Consider the following 17616-nt stretch of genomic DNA (forward strand, 5'->3'; position numbering starts at 1 on the left):
AGTTTGGAAATATTAGCTCAATATTTCAAAATTATGACCTTTGAAACTATACAGACAGAATGACATAGGAAGAGATTTCTATTCCTCAGACAAAGAACACCAATTGGTTGGAATATAGCCCCAAGTCCTGAAAGTCAGCCTAATATTTAGTCAAAGAGAACCTAAGTGTTACTGCAAAGGAGAGAAGAGTAGCACAGTTAAACATTTAAGTCTATAGACAGACTGAACAGTTGTCCATAGTTTAGACTATAGGCAGAGTTACATGACTTCACACAAGTGAAAGCAAAACTGAACAGTGTTTAATTGCAAATGAACATAAACAGAAGGAAGATACCAGTTCTTCCTTGGTACAGTCTAATGGAATGGGACAGGTTGACACTGCTGCTCCCAGAATAAATTTCACAATATTCGGATGTGAACTGCCTTCTGGAAGACAAATTATGTATAAAACTTCTAAAGATGATTCTAAACCCACAAAATTAGAAGGCTGCCCATGAAGAACACACCTGTGTTGAGATCACAAGCTCCTGCTCAGAGAAAAACTGTGTTTACACATCAGAGCAAGAGAAAAAACAGACTGAAAATGTTCACAGGAGTCATAATACAAAAAAAAAAAAATACTTCCATTCCTTCCCTAAAAAAAGTCATAAAAACATAATTTAATGGAAAAGGCCCTTACTTTTAGTGAAAAAAGCCCAAACTCTACCACAATTTTTCAGAGGCAGAAATACTGGAAAACATATCCCATATTTAACTGAAGGTGTCAATAAATAAAAAACAACAGATGTGAAACAGATCACAGGGATGGTTAGTCACTGAACAACTCTGTTATGCAGAATGTAAATGGGAATAAGAGTAACCACCCAAACTTACAGAAAAAAAATCTTCAGACTCAGTGGCACTAAAGAGAATTAAATATCCATGAGCTCTTAACACTTATATCTCTGACCTCAAGGATCTAAGAGAACTCTAATAACAGATTTCAGTCTTAAATAGCTTATCATAACTTACCCAGCAAAGATGCCAACTCAACTGTGCACTTGGCCAGCTGCTGTTCCGATGTGGGACATACGAACTGGAAAACACAAAAAAAAGTTATATTTTTTTCCCCATAAAGCTGACTGGACAAAACAGGGCTTCACAAGGGATAAAAAATATCCAAGAAGAGCAGGCAATTTACATCAAGAAGCACAGAGCTGTAATGAGGAGGCCACTAAAGACTGAAAGACAAAATGGTCATATATGAAAAGGGGATTCACAAACTGAAGTAACAAGCAGATCTACACAGTCTAAAAAAATGCAGTGCAACATTGCCACATTTGAACTCAAATAAAAACCTCTCAACTGAACTCAACTATGAGGCAAAGAAATTAAATTTTTACAGGTATCAAGACAGCCCAAAGTGATTCAAAGGGAGTTTATGCTGCTTTTTTACATCTTTTACCTTTCTGCATCGAAGTGTCTGACTCAACCTTCCCAGCAAGCACTCCAGCCACACGCAGTCAACCACTTCACCCTCCTCCCGTGGGCCCACAGCAACACAGAGAACATCCTTGATGAGAAAGACAACAGTAACACACACATTAGTATCCTGCTCTTCCACAAACAGATCCTTAGACCTGTGACAGAGCAGTTCATAAACAGTTCTTGGGTCCTCATTAAAACCAGAACCTAAATTAGTATAGATACATTTCATAAGACAGAGTAAAGCTGATTTTCCACAGCCTTACCAAGATCTCATTTTCTAGCACAGTTCTCACTAATGTTACGAAGTAAAACTCAATGCTGGCAACAAATTCATATTTCTTAAAAGTACTAGCACTGAAAGCTCTAAATAAATTTCACAGCACAGCAAGCAGTGCAGGGTAGAAGTGCTACAGAAATCCAGACCCCTCTTACATTGTCAGGGAAGCTGCAGTGCCAACCCAGAGGTTTCCTCATACAAATTACCTTCCTTTTTTTAGCACAAGCAAGAAAGCATTAAAGGATGTGAACTCATTTTCACACAACTGCTGGGAAAGCAATGACAGTGATAACCAGCATTACTTGTCTGTCAAGCAGACAAACAGCTGCAAAAAATACAGTCAGAACACGCAACAGTAAAAGGAGAGGAGTTCAGAATTCTTTTCCTTATGGGGTGCATATGTTAAACGATTGTGAAATTGCACACAATACCATGGGGTCTGCACTGTGGTTCCATCCTACTCATATCAAAAAGGCCACACTGCCATGCTACCAGAAATCCTGTATTTGAGACAGCACTCCTAGCAGGGAACTCTGATCTAGACACAGCAAGCAGGGGTTGGAAAAAACCTGAGAACTTTTTATGATGCTTCCCAAGCACTCCCCACAGCCACCTCCTCAGAACCAGAACATTCTCTTAAAAAAACCACCAAACAATCAAAGAAAACCCCACAAAACAGCAACAAAAACAAACCACAAAAGCACCAATGTGAACAACAGAAAGGCAAGCCAGGAAGTGAATACCATGTACCTTAATCTCATTGATGATCTGGGAGGGAAATGGAGCACAGTGCTGACAGCCTGGAGGACAGTCCCTTCTCAACTCAAGAGCATCCTCGCCTGGCAATGGAAATCCTGGGACTTTCAGCATTCTGTTGAAGGTTGCCTTCACTTCCCTTTTGATGAGTGCTATAGAGAACAGAACAAATCCTGTCTGCTTCAGTTTTTGTCTCCACTGAAGCAGAGAATCATTTCCAAACACTCTTAGCCTTTCATTCCAAGGGCCACAGTGTACATTTTCAACCCACTTTCTCTGACCTCCTACTATATTTAATGTGCAGAGGCAAATCTGGAGAGGATGTACTAATCCACAGCTGTAGAAGACAGCCACCCATCACTACCAGGTACAACTGGCAACTCATCTCACTTCCCATAAAAATATTTCCATGGGTTTAACAAACACAGTAGCTAAGACAGAAGGCAATGCCAAAGTAGAAAGCTGATTCAGTGTGATCATGCTAGTTCAACCACTGTGCCCATAAAAACCATATGTCTTCTACCAAAATACATTTTGATCAGCATCCAAAACACTAAACTCCTGTGGCTGCAAATGGTACTTGGACATTCTTCCCCAGGCTTTTGGCCCAACCTCTTGAAAAAATGGGTTTTCAGAGATTCTGAAGAGTTGCCAGTGCAGTATTACAGAATAAAAAGACTACATTTGCCTTCAGCCTGCAGAAAATGCACCCAGTCCAAGAAGTGTTTGTTTTACAGGAGATTTCAGAAGCACTCTGTAGATGTGACCATAAGATGGTTTGAGAGAGCAGTTGTCTGTACACATTGGAAGTGCTAAGACAACTTCAGCCTAGATGACATTTCCAGAAGCATTTCCACAGCATTTACTCTCATCATCCTACAAGACTCCATAACTAAAAATGACTACCATGGGCCAAGCCCAAAAGATCCCCAAAGAAGGTTCTTAGAGCTAGAAATAATTTCTATTCTTCCTAAACAAGGAGGAACAGAGCAACTGCATACTTTCCACTAAAAAAAAAACCCAAAAAATGAATAGGACCAAGTACTTTATAACACTGTCTGTCCCTTGATCTCCGAAAAAAAGAGCACAATGCACAGGTTAGAAGCTCCAGCTCAAGGTAAAAGCACTCACCTGCAATGTTGGCAGAGAGCCAGCCACAGGCTCTCTCGGTAGCCAGCTCCACCGCAATGTTTTCTGCACTACTTAAAACCTTTACAGGGAGGATAACAAATCATTGCAGATTTACTATCAGCCACAGCACTGCAGTCAGTGAAAATTCAGAAGGAAGTCTAGAGGAAAAAGCTTAATTTTGGCATGCAACAATTAAACTGAACACCACCACCTCTATGGAAACAGCTGGTTTGAGCAATACAACTGAGCCATTTTGATTTTCCGAAAACCTCATCAACTTCTACAAGAAGTTGATGCTAAAACAAATGCATTATCATTGCAAAATAAATGCAATTTCTATAACATTCTAGCCTCATTAGTCAGCTCTGAGCTGGAGTATCACTTTACCCACAATATGCAAGGCAGCCCAGTAGAAGTGACTCTTCTTAGCTATAACTCAGTCCTCCCATGAGGGCATCAATAGATTTTCTTTACCTGATCTATTAAGGGATAAGTGAAGCAGCAATGGAAAAATGGTAATGATCCAGACTTAAGGTCAAGGCTTTTAATGAGTTTTAGGGAAAATACATACTGCTGCAGATGTCTCTTCTGGCAACAACACTCTTACTGCCTCAGGACCTTTTGTTTTGCAAAATCTACAAGAAAAGGAAGAAAGTGTGCCACGGGGTTAGTCTAGGTTCTTGGACAACACTCAGAGGTTTATTAAGTAGCAATGCAATAAATCAGACTAAAAGAACAAGACAAGGAAAGGGTAATTACAAGCAACTAAGCTGCAATATCAATTTTCCAAAGAGGAGAAATACAACAGCTGCAGCGGATGTCTGTTTGGAGCAGAGGGACACACAGCACCTTTATTCCTTTCTACAAACACAGTATTAACTGGCTGGAGCACAGCAGACACTCACCATAAGAAGAGCAAAGGGTTTATAATTACCAGAACCTGAGCATGAGGTCAAGCTAAATTAGGCTTATAGATTCTGCAGTAAGAAGAGATAGGATGTTTATGTTTAAATATAACATGTTTAAATAACTTTTCCTCCTTACTCTCTGCCTTTGATGAGTGCCTGGGCCCCTTCCTCATACAGATGAGTGCACACCTCTTCAAGCAGTTTGTCATTATTAACATCCTCATCCTTCACTTTATGTTGCAACATGGCTTCAGCCCTTTGAACTAGCTCTGCTACCAGTGTTGCCCTGCAACAAAACAAAGAACAATCAGGCAGATTGAAATCAATACAAGAAACAGTGCACACTAAGTGCACCCATCTCTTCTCCCCAGGTTAGGGGCATACCCATCTCATATGCAATAAGTCACTCTGCTAAAAACAAATCAATCATGCTGTATCATCTATATCATCTCCTTGTTTTGTGTGTATGGAAGACAACAGCAATGAAGACACCAAAACAGTACTAAGATTCAAGAGTCAAAAGCCTTTAGGTTTTACCAAAAACTTTTTTGGTTACAGGTCTCCTTTCTGGCAGCATTACCCTTGTACGCTCAATTGATAGTGCTCAGAAGTTCAAAGATGTCAGCAGCAGCCCACTGCAACCACCATTCCTTGGGGCTGATAACATTTAATGCCTTCAGCAAGCTTGACAACAGATCAGTGCAAACTGAGCAAGCTCATAAGCTGGAGGGTAGGGCCACCACACAGGAGGGCTGTGAAAAGAGGGAGAAATGGGGCTGACTGTGCATCTGTACAGGCTGGGGTCTACTGGCTACAGAGCAGCTCTGCAGAAAGGACCTGGGGCTCCCACAACAAGGGAAGGGAGTTAGGAGTGTCCAAAGAAAGCCAACCTTATACTGGGTTGACAATAGCAATAGTGCAGCCAGCAAGTCAAGGGAAGTTACTGCTTCCCTCATCACTGTGAAGCTGCATCTGGAGTATTGTGTCCACCTTTGGGATCTCAGGACAAGAAAGCCATTGAGAATTTCAGTAACTGCAGGAGAAAAGAAAAAAATTATTAAGATAGCTGGGATGCTAGAGCCCATACCTACAAGGAGGAGTCAGTTTCACCTAGCCTGGAGACAAGAAATAGCTGGAGGGAGAAGGAAATTTACAGAAGACAGACCAAGACTTCCAGGAAGAGCACTGCTAAAGATTGACAGGAATATCCACAAGCTGGAACAATGGATAGATATTATGACAGGATACAGGAAACATTATTCACAAAGCCTGGGAAAACTGAGCATTGGAACACGGTAGAAAGAGGTGGCTGAATCCTCATCCTTTAGAGATGGAAACTTTTCCAACTGGAAAAGGTGCCAATAAACCTGACCTAACTTGAAAGCTGGGCCTGCTTTGAGCAGGAGTTTGGATCAAGTGACCTCCAGAGGTCATTTCTGATATGAGATTTTCCTATCATTAGCAAGAATGCTCTGAAGAGGCTAAAAAGTCTCAATGCTGCACTGCATTCACATACAAAGTGTCCCACAGATATATCCCCGTCCTCTCTACATTCCTTCACAAATTCCCCTCTACAACAGCAGATGTTGCTGGTCAGTCCTGCACAGCCTTGGTGGTCTGCTACACAGCACACCCCCAGGGAAGCTTCTTTCCCCCATACACACAAGTTTAAAGGATCAACTCTTTGTTTAATTATAATGTAAAGTTACTTCTTAAGTCACAGAACAGGTGACCAGCACTTACTTGATGTGCTTCACACAGTTGGATCCCACCCTCTCTGCCACAAATTCCACTGTCCTCCGTAGGGAAGGAGGCTGGTTGTGGAAGAAAGCCTGTTCCAAATCTACCTGTTCAAGAGAAAGCACTACAATTTATTACAGCACTCCACCCTCCTCTCACCAGCACAGGAATGGACAGAACAACCTTCTGGAGATCTACTAAAGACAGTTTGCCTCCACTAGAACTTTCTGCTACTGTAGCATTCATCATCCCAGAATAGTACTCCCTATTCCCTTCTAATCATGTAAAGCTTATTATCAGGGTTTCTGAAGCTACAAAAGACCTGTAAAGGGGAATGGGAGAGTTCTGACAGTGTCTACTAGTAGTGAGCCACCACACAGAGCTTGTTTTGGGAAGAACAAGCCCTTTTAATTAAAGGCTGATAATCCTCTAGGCTCCTACACATGTCCTTCTTTCAGTGGAAAGCATGGCTACCATCTAACCAAAACAAAGTATGAGAAACATACCAACATTTTATGTTAAAGAAGAGGGAAGCAGATAAATAAGACTAGTTGTTCCAACTGCAAGAATGTTTACTGACATTATCTGGATCTCAGCACCCACACCATACCCCAGCCACATGACTGTAACAGAAAAACAGGGAGTGAAGATACCTCACTGTTAAACACAATGTTGCCTGGCATTAAGAGACCGCTATATAACCCCGCACTCACACAAACAAATTTCTCCTGGCCCTTTCCCCCTTGTGACTCCCTAATTTCATTACCTGCAGCTTCCGCTGTGTGACAGAAGCCTTGGGTGCTAAGGACTCTGCAGCTGTGGGAGTGATTTTCCTCATAAAACCACCATTCTTCCCTCCACTACCAGCCACAAAAGAAGCAAGTAGTTTACGCAGTTCACCTGTACAGGAACACATGCAAAAGCAATCATCAACCCCATAAGAAGGGAAAAAAAACTAACTCCAAAACTCAAGAAAGAGACTTTCACTTCTCCAGTCCTGTTCCCAGAGCAGATTCTCTCAGCTTCTGCAAAAGCAGAAGCTTCATTGAAGCAGAGGGGGCATCCCACACATATAACTGGCAGGGCACAGCAAGGCTCTGAAGAGGAAGCTTCTGAAAAGCCCCCTAGCAGATGGGACTTGTTCAGAAGGATGAGGGAACAGTTATTTTTGTGCGTTCCTTTTTAGCGTGGCAAGCAAGAACTGTAAAGTCTACAAGGACAACAAGAGGAGCAGTTAAACAAAATTCCAAGAGACAGGAGCAAATCCTGGGGGAAAACCTGGACAACTTATTCGCCCCTAGAAGATTTTGTGAGACAAGTTTAACATATAGTTTGTGAGACAGGTTTAACATACAGTTTTCCTACTAAGCCTCAGGAAGAAGAGCACCATCTCCCCATCTGGGACTCTATTGCCTATAGAGAGGAATTTTATCATTGGCAGACAGATCCCATGAAAAAGCTATCTCAAACAAACTGACAAAACACCAGGGCACAAAAGGATTTTTCCCCTCTGCCTGGCAGCAGATAGTGCTCAAGGATCAAGACATTTCTTGCAGCACAAACACCTCTTCCTATACCTAGGATAGAAAAGCTGTGTTGTTGTAATGCTTCCTTACAGCTTGTGAGGGGTGGCTTCCCCTGTCCCTCTGGATTCAGGCTCTGTGGATCAACTATCCTGACTAAAGAACCTCCCTCTCTCCCTCAGCTTTAGCAGATACTATCCACAGCTGCAGGAGCTTCTGCAATACAGCTTCTTATCAAGGTTCTCACATATACAACTGGGACCTTACATTGTGAAGAGCAGTAAGAAAGGTGATCCAAGGACTCAGTACCAAACAACAAATATAAACAACTGACTAAAAGAAAGTAAATACATACTAATATATTTTATGTATATTTAAAAAAAGTATATATATGTATATATAATATATATTTTGTATATATATAATATAATATATATATATTTTGTATATATATATATATAATAAGTATATTTATGTATATAGTAAAAATAAGTAAAATAAGTAAAATAAGTAAAATAAGTAAAATACTCACCAAGATAGGGACAGCAGGTATAAAGTAACTGCTGATCCACCAAGGGTACAAAGTCCTGGTGAGAAAATGAAGGAAATGCTGAAAGGATACAGCACAAAATAAACAGTCTTCAAGTCAAAAATCCCATAAATGCAGTCACAGGCAGGTTTCAGGGCTACCCTTCCATGAAAACAATAGCTGGATTCCAAACACACAATAAAATACTGAACTTTGCAGCCCAAGTGTTCAGTCCCTGTAACACAGAATGAGCTGCTCTTCATTTATTAGAGTAGCTCAGCCTTTGCCCCTGATCACTATCAAAGCCCAGCTGAAAGCTGCATTAAAGAAGGGAACCAGGACTGCTGCCACAGCCTCTACTGATAAGGGAGAAACCTTTCCATAGAGGAAAATAAATGAGGCACATCTGCTATGCATTACACCTCCACAAGTGCCTTCACCCATGGAACACCATGCCAGGGAGAAATGTCACTTCAGTATTAACAAAGCACATGCAGGGCCACGGGAGGAACAGGAATTTCAGATCCCATCCACCAAGGAAATGTATCTTAGCATCCACACCACTTTTCCATGGAATACTATATATCCTCTTGCATGTCTAGGAACTATGTGGAACATCACACATTCCCTACCCTCACCTCCTTTCCTGCTTGCTCATACCATTTTCAGTTCAGTCACCCTTTATCATGACACTGGAAAACAGGTGATCTCACAAACAGCAACCTTGCTCTACAGTCCCATCATTCTATTTCTGTTCACCATTACTTTTGCTTATTTCTGGGAAGAGCTACAGTTTTGTCAGCTCAGCTTGCAGGAAAACAGCATCTGATCCTCCAGCATAACTTGGCACCTGTTCTGCAAATTATTGCAGCAGGTGAGATGGCTCCTGCCTGACAGAAAACCCAGAGCTGCAACACAGAGTTCACAACCCATAACACAGATGCAATTGAGGCACTTGGCCAAGCTGGGAACCACATCCATTGGTCTTCATATGCTCAGTGCAGCTGCCCTGAAGGCAAGTTCCTGATCAAATCTTACAGCTCCTGAGGAAGTGGTAGGTCCATCTTCCCTCACTGATTCAGAAGACACGCTGTTGCACTAACTCACCAGAGCCTGAGCAGATGTCACAGCGTCCATCACAAATCTCTCCTGCCTGTCGTCAGCAGTAAAAAACAATTCTTCAGGAACTGATGGAACCTGAAACAGAAAACCCAGCAGCTGCAACCCAAAATGCAGACAGTAACTTTCACCATTTCTGATAACAGGCCAGTAAAATCTCACCAACCTGCCACCCACAAAAAATGACCCCTAGCACTAAAAATCCTCTTGCCCTGAGGAGAACTTTCCATAAAATAAAGACTTATTCTATTCACAGTAACAAAAGCCACCTTTCTTATCCTCCCCATACAGCATCTTCCACATTTCCAACTGGTTCCTGCTAAGTAATTACCTTGCTTCCAACTGGAGGCACAAAAGAATTTTACAAGTTCATCATACACCATCCCTCTATCCAATAAATTCCTCAGTAATTCAAGGCTGACAGCTAGCACACCGTCTTTGTGACAAGAGCTTCCAGGTCTAACAGCAATCAGCTGTCAATTTTCTTGCAAGGTTGCAGATTAGTAAATACAGAATGTATTTCAGATGCAATTACAATTCCTATTGGAAAAAAAATTGTTGCTTCACACAATTCCACTAAAGGAAAATAATTCTCCACTAAAATACACTTATTCTTTAAACCCCACAACAGGGTAAAAAACCCATGATAAAACAACAAACTACTGTATTGAATTGTTTTAATTCATGTCAGTATTATTTTGTATTGAGTTCTGTGCCCTGCTTTTTCTTCAGAGAAGAGTTACATGCACAGAGGAGACTCTACCTGAAAAAGCCAACCCAGAACTGCAAGGATCAGCAGCTTGTTCAGGAAACTCATCTCCTTATCTTCAGAAAGGACCATTAACCTGCCATACAGCAGAAGTAGCAAGACAGAGTGTCAGTTGTCAGCAGCCCAATTTTCATTAAGGAAAACATTCCCAAACCATTCACTTACCAATTACACTATCTATATACCATGAACACATTCCTTGCATGTCTGCCTTTTTTGTATGTACCTGCATATCATCCTAAGTTTACACTAGACAAGCCATTCTCTAGAATGTGCTTCAAATTTTCCTCATGTATATAGGAAAGAAAACTAGAAAATTATTTGGGCATTGGAAACCTTGTAGGTTTAAGGTCAACATTCAAGCTGCAGCTTGAAGGTCAATCACAGCTGCAGATGTAGAGTGATCAAGTGGGATTTAAAGATTTTGTTAATAAAAACCACAAATTTGAATCAAGTATTAATCCCCAAGTTTAGGCTGAGTTCTCTTTGAAGCTTTATGAAAGATAAAAAGTATGCACCACAAAAAAAAAAAAAAAGAAAAATCAAACATTCACTGAAAAGTTCTTTACAGATATATTTTCCCAAGCTCTTACCTGTATACCTGCAGCAAGAGACTAAACACTTTCCTGTAATAATCAAGGAAAGGAGCAACATGATCCACAAGGGAAAGGTACTCCACAATCCAAGGAATAGTGAGGATAGAACGTTGATCCCGAATAGATTGTCTCAGAAGCTTTAATATATCCAGTACAGGCAGGGTCTTAAAGGACAAGAGAAGTTAAACCAGCAGCTTGAAGTTATCTTCTGCTACTTATAGAAAAACTTTTGTCTATATCTTGAATTTTCTTTCTAGGATTTCATCTTCTGTACTGGTGACTTCTGGCTAATGAAAACACTTCTTTGCACATGACCAGAGGTAAAAACCAAACTGTGACTGCAACCAAAGGTCCCACTGGAAATTTCAAAAGCGAGGCTAAAAGCCTGACTACGTACAAAATGGAGTCAAGGTCTATTGCTTCCGTTCGGTGGCACACTGCTGGGAGATGGGTGCAAAACTAACACAACCAGTCCTGGTAGCTGGATTTTACACTATCAATACAAGTTGTCTTAGCTAGGTGAAAGTTTTGGTATGAAAGACCCAGATTAGCAGAAATAACAGAAGACTGACTACCTTACCACTGGTGCATTGCATCCCTCTTTTAGAGATTACACAAATTCTTTTTTCCTTTGTTCCCAACCCCAGAATATGCAGCAGGGACACAGGACCACACAACATCATCCCAGGAACACTGGCTCGCTTTGAAAGAGCATGACTACCCACAATGCGCCCTGAGCTAGAAGAAGTGCCTGTCCAGCAAAAGGCAGTGCTCTTCCTCACTTGGTTTCTCAGTGCCAGCGCGGAATCTTGCAGGTCTCTGGTTGGCTGCTCCACAGTGCGATAGGGCAGGAAAACAAGGAACCCCAGGAACTTGGCGAGGAGTCGGAGACTCAACAGGGCCACGCTGAAACGCTTCTTTTCATCCTAAAATGAAGAAAAGTGAGCTGAAGCTATGCTAGCCCACACTGGCAAAGCAAATGTCTATGCTAAACCTCCACTCCCTTCATCTAAAAGGTCCATGTGGCTTCATCTCTGCTTTTAATAAAGGTAAGTTTCCAAAATACATATTTATCAAGTATTTTAAATTGCTTCTGTCTCTATTGCTTCACCTCTTCACAAGAGGGAATTATTCAAGAGCTTTCTAAAACAAGCAGCTGCTCAATCGTATCTTTGCATTAAGAACTTTGGAGTCAATGAGAGGCAGAGGTGATCTCACATTGCCTCCTTTATAGCACTACTACTCTGCAAGTCTCCATCAACCTTTGGCTGCTACTTTGCTAAAAGACTATAAGCTGTGACACCTCTGATATGCAGACCTGAGTGAAGAAACACCTGTACACCTATTAACAGGTATATCTACAAATTCAATGTAACTAAAATCTTTCTATATGGAAAAGTAACAAGGAACTTATTGCAATGGCGTGCCACAACTGGATGTGGTTGTTTCATTGATCTAACACAGGTTATAACAACCTAAAGAGGAGGCTTTCACTTTCACACTATTTGCACTTATCACAATTCTATGAAGCACCCTGAAGCATGCAGGTAAGGGGTTCAGACAAATAAGCAAATTGCAGAGTTATGACAAAACCAAACAACAAAGCTCTTGTCCTGTAAAAACTGTGGTGGAAGCTCCAAGCAATTCATAATCAAGCCAGTAATTGTTTGACTACTGGAACAGCTCAGAGAAATTCCTGACAGATGTGTTTGCACAAAGCAAACCTACCTGTTCCTCTATATCTGCTTCCCCATCACTGTGCTCGTGCTCCACCAGAGTAAGACCATTCAGTTCAAGTATCTTCAGGCACAGACTATCCATCAGGTGCTGATTGAACTGGTAACTTCAGCAAAAGATGATGATGAGTCAGACTGAGCTGAAAACAGCAGTAAAACCTCTACTAACACACTGCAGAATTTTGAGCTTGTCTTGTGAGTTGTAACAATCAGCAATCAGCAGACATACAACATAACACAATGATAGACAAGAAAGCAAGAGAGAAGACTTAGGACTGGCTGACCACCTTCATTTCCACTCTTTTTTGTACTTTTTCAGAGATGCTATGTAACAAGTCTCAGCATAAGGATAATAAAATCAATCTGCCAAAGGAGGAATCTATAAAATAACTGAATTTAAGATTAAAATCTCACATAAATTATAATTCCCCTGTGCTGTGAATTGTGAAAAACTTATTAAACAAAACAATTAACCTGGCTTCGTTCTGTACACCTTTAGCTTCATGCACTATCACACAAGAAGCATTTGTCCAGTCCAGTGTCCTTGCTAGGTAGCACTGCATGCCTTGGCACTGGGAAATGCTGACAGCTCCAAAAAAATACTGTGGGTTTATAGAAGAAAAATTATTACCATATCATCTAGTCCCAAACTTTCTGGATAACTCCCTGCTGCAAGAGAGACATGCTGGTGCTTCCACTGCCCACACATTTCAGAGGGAACAGCAAGCCCAGGCCACTCACCTTCCAGCACTGAGGATGAAGTCCCTGAAGAATTGTTGGCACCCTGGGAACGAAGGGGGTGGACAAGGCCCTCTGATGCTCTGAGAAACAATGAATCTCTCCTGCAGCCTCTTCAGACGGCTCAGATTATCAGAGCCCAGCATATTAAGGACATCCTGGTCTGGGGTGTCTCCCCAGCTTGCACCACCGCCGATAGGACCTTTGCACATCTTTAGGAGACAGAAAGAATAGTAAGGTGGAATATTTGTAACAAGGCATCATTTCACTCCATCTCTCACCCAGCATTTTATCCTTTCCTCACAAGACTGCTTTTGGAGTAATCCACGCATGGTCTTTCCTGGTGCCCAGGAAGATACAGAACAACTCTTCCCCATGCCAAAACATGCTACCCACCTTGGCCATACACAGCCTAGAGGTCTTGTGAGATGGCATTCCAATCTTACACGTCTAACTAGGGCATACCTAGCAGACTACACGTGGATATGTGGAGAGAATGCCTATCACTCTCACAATCTTCATGAACCACCCTTAGTAGGATCTTTAGCTCAGTCTCCAAGGCCCATGATGCTGCACTACATGTTCCCAGAGCAGGTTTTCCTGAACTTCCACAGAGTTAAATAACATTTAAAAATTAATGCCCCACTGCCTCAAACACACAGATACAATTCAAGACTCAAAAAATTACAGAACTGCAGAACTGTTAAGAAGGGGTCTCTTGGATCATCTAATCCAACCCTCTTGTTCAGTCAAGGTCACCTCCTGACCTGTCAGTGAATACTACTGAGAAAAATTTCACTCTCTCTTCTTCATTCCCTCCCAGCAGGTATTTATAACAGCACTAAGGCAACCTGGAGCCTTCTCTTCTCCAGGCTGAATATTCCCAGGTCTCAGCATTTTTTCTCATACAAAAAAAGCTTGGTGCCTTAATCATTTACAAAGCCCTCAGTTGGACTTGCTCTAGTAAGTCTGTATCTTTCTTTCCTTGTGCCGGTGAGCCCAAGACTGGACACAGCATTTCAGACTAGCAAACCTAGCAGACCTAGCAAATACCAAACAATGGGAAAAGTTGACTGCATATCCCTACATCTAAGTTGACTGCATATCCCTACATCTAAGTCGTGATAGTTTTAATGAGAGAGAACATAATAAAAGGAAGCAACATTTAAGAATGTCTATCAAGTGAGCAAGTACTAGGTCCATTTATTCCAAACAGAGCCCATGTTCTGAGGGCACCTCCCCAAGGGAAAATCTTGCTACACTTCTCTACCTTTAAATTATCAGGCCTTGACACAAGTCCTCAGTCTCGGTTCATTTCTGCAAGAGCATCATAATCCACACAAGAGCCTGCGAACCACTTTCCAGACAGACCCATTGGATCCATTGAAGACAACAGATCCATTTAGATTTTTGGCTACCCTTGTGAAATCTTGCAGTCTTCATTAAGAAGGCACAGATACAAAGGAGAAATACAGCACCTATGACTAATTAAACCCTACTCATGCAACAAGGTTAAATCTTACCTCTTTCCCACAATTTCCATGAACACACCCACATACAATCAGATAGGTCACTGATGCAAACTCAGACTTGACACTAAAGGAATTTACAACATTCCAACAGCTTGCAACTTCCTGGCAATGTGTGTGAGCTAACAGTCAAGGTGAGGCTCTCTGGCTGTTTCGCTCTCCAAAAGGAGCCCAGCAATAAGCCACACGTCTACAGACAATACAGCAAATCTTCTTCATTTATCTACTTACAATGAAGTCAAATGATGCTTGAAATTGGCCAACCCCCCCCCCCCCAGTTACAACAGCAATACTGTACCAAAAACCGGCCTGTTGACTGTTACACAGATTTTTTGCACTCATACTGCTAACAAACATAACTGGGAACCTCTGCACTTGACAAATGCCAAAACACATCCCTAAAATTTCCAGAAACTGTAACTCTACTAAAATTAGAAGGACAAAGTAATTAACCATGAAGAATGAATGCTTACAACTCATCATGTTCTCAGTGTGCCTTATTCCTCATTTAAAGAGACTTCATTGGTAATTTATCACTGATTATTTCTGAAGAAGGAAAGAAATTCCCATCCTGAAAAGTTGTCTCTCCCCAAAAAAGTTTCAATAGGAAAATCTCAAAGAAGTTCACAAGACATGGCTTTTTTTTCTCAGGCCAAGGAAGGATCAAATCCACTTTGATGTATACAGTCATTAAACAAGTAATTTACCTGGATAAGCTGTTTCTGAAAGAGCCTGGCAAAATGGCTGTGGTTGCAGGTTGCAGATAGGTGAGCCATCATGGCCCTGTGAAGGAAAACATGATCAAATTATGACTGGGACTTTGTGGTACAAAAAACAGCGTTCTAACCTCAAACTATACCAAAAGCATAAAAAACCCTACTTTTAAGAAAGCAATCTCCAAAGGTCATTGAAAAAAAGCAATATTTTTATAACCCAGTTTCCCAGGCACTGAGCCCCACACCTGCTGCTGACATGGAAACAAAAATTCTCCCTGAGCACCTGCAGAGCAAACACAGCTCTAGAGATAAAAAGAATCTCTTCCTTTTCTTCAATAAGGTTGTTATTTAGAAAAAAGAATAAACTCATTCAGTTCCCACTCTTCCCTGCCCAGAACAGTAAGTTGAGATTTCACATATATGAATTAAGGAAACGGCAATAGTGCTAATTCTGATGCCCCAAAATTTCTCAGTTTAAGCCTCAGCCTTGTTTTGCTCTTGTGGTGAAATGCCACCTACATACACGTTACTTAAGTAGGCTGGTGGTTGAGATTAACACAGAAACCCACAAGGCAACTGCTTTCAATGCTATAACAGTTTCTTTATATATACTGTATTTTGATAAAGCAATAAATGAATAAAACAGTCTGCTTTCCACAGAAAGACACACAGTTGTCTTGTTTTCAGAGTCAATGCACTAGACCCCCTGAAATAATTAGAAGAGTGAACAGCTTCTGAACACATAAAACACTTCTCCTCACTTAGAGGAGCCTGACATGGAAAACATGACATGCACACCCAAGTGTATATAATAACAATGTTCAGACAATACACTGGTTTTGAGAGTAGCTCTTTTTGTGATTATGAAAGGGAAAGATCAACATCAGGATTGAACAAATTAGGCCTCTGTCACTTATGGCTTGTTTCTTTAAGGTAAATGTTGATGCTTTTCAATTCAGAAGCAAGTGTACATGGGCAGCTTCCTCCAAGCAGCACACAGCACCCTGCAGAGTAGTGCAGTAGATCAGGCAGGACATGGAACTAAGGATGCCAAGTGCAGCATGATTCACCAGCAATTCAGCTACATTAAAGAGCTAGCTGAAGTTGCTTAAGACTCCTACCTGATCTTGTTGCCCAGAACTCTTTCAAAGTCCCAGCCAGTTTTCTCATTGTTATCCTCCCATTCACGCAGAAGTTCATAAAATATATCCCTGTGAACCAAGATATTTAAGGGGATGAATTCCCACTCTTCAAAATTTGAAGCAACAACAGAGCATTAATTGTTCCAAAGCTTCCCAGCAAGAATCTACCTCAGATTAAGTAACTCCAGCCTCCAATCATTCAGATACCTTTGAAAAACTCATAAATGTTAGCAGTACTTCAGTGAGTTTCCATTTTCCATGTCTTTGACAGCAAGTGCTTAAGCTTGTTATGCCCAATCTATGATGGAATGACCAAAACAGCCATTACCAGACAGACATAGTGAAGACTGAGAGGCAGCAAAGAATAAGCCACATGAAGTAATACCTATGAGAAAAAGAAAAGGACCAAGACAACTTGTCATTCTGCCCTCACCCTGTCGCTGCAAGCATGGAGGGAGGCAGCAGGAAGAATAAAAGCATACCAGATATATATGCAGAAGCAATCCAGTAGGGTGACACACTGTACTGGCATTATCAGAAGTCTCAATAACTCCTGAAGAATTAGGCTGTTCTTCTCTAAACATTAACCATTTAGTTCCTGCAGTCAATATGGACAAAGACTTTTTTTCATTTAATTAGAGCAAAAAATTCAATATTTTTTTCTACAGCATGTAGCATACATGAGACATTCTTAATATCTTTTAGTCACAATCATGCAAAGGTTATACCCTTGAGCATTCAGGAACAGTAGAAGAAACTTACCTTTGTTTCTTAAATATGTGAAACGCTCTGTCACTGGGAAAGTTAGAGCGATTATCAGTTTCTGGCTGAAAAGAAACAGACTGTACAGAGCATGGCAGCAGGAGAGACACCTGTTAAAAATATAAAGGCAGTCATTAAGCTAATGGAAGTCTCTAAACAATCTGAGACCAAGAAAAAA

At 41.1% G+C, this 17616-nt stretch overlaps 1 protein-coding gene across 1 annotated transcript in view; it reads right to left on the minus strand.

Moving 5' to 3' along the window:
• Positions 1-17616, minus strand: part of CDAN1 (codanin 1) — a 32103-nt gene that overhangs the window by 3665 nt on the left and 10822 nt on the right. Inside the window, exons 8-25 of the mRNA XM_066552895.1 lie at positions 17439-17548; positions 16656-16745; positions 15526-15601; positions 13293-13501; positions 12544-12658; positions 11598-11741; positions 10813-10979; positions 10214-10295; positions 9439-9528; positions 8335-8389; positions 7046-7179; positions 6283-6386; positions 4676-4825; positions 4203-4266; positions 3632-3710; positions 2495-2652; positions 1445-1552; positions 1012-1075 (exon numbers count right to left, since the gene is read on the minus strand). Of these exons, the coding sequence (XP_066408992.1) occupies positions 1012-1075; positions 1445-1552; positions 2495-2652; positions 3632-3710; positions 4203-4266; positions 4676-4825; positions 6283-6386; positions 7046-7179; positions 8335-8389; positions 9439-9528; positions 10214-10295; positions 10813-10979; positions 11598-11741; positions 12544-12658; positions 13293-13501; positions 15526-15601; positions 16656-16745; positions 17439-17548 (1999 nt within the window). The remainder of the gene's footprint in view (positions 1-1011; positions 1076-1444; positions 1553-2494; positions 2653-3631; positions 3711-4202; positions 4267-4675; positions 4826-6282; positions 6387-7045; positions 7180-8334; positions 8390-9438; positions 9529-10213; positions 10296-10812; positions 10980-11597; positions 11742-12543; positions 12659-13292; positions 13502-15525; positions 15602-16655; positions 16746-17438; positions 17549-17616) is intronic.

Source organism: Molothrus aeneus, chromosome 6 (genome assembly GCF_037042795.1).
Source record: "Molothrus aeneus isolate 106 chromosome 6, BPBGC_Maene_1.0, whole genome shotgun sequence".
Lineage (NCBI taxonomy): Eukaryota > Metazoa > Chordata > Aves > Passeriformes > Icteridae > Molothrus > Molothrus aeneus.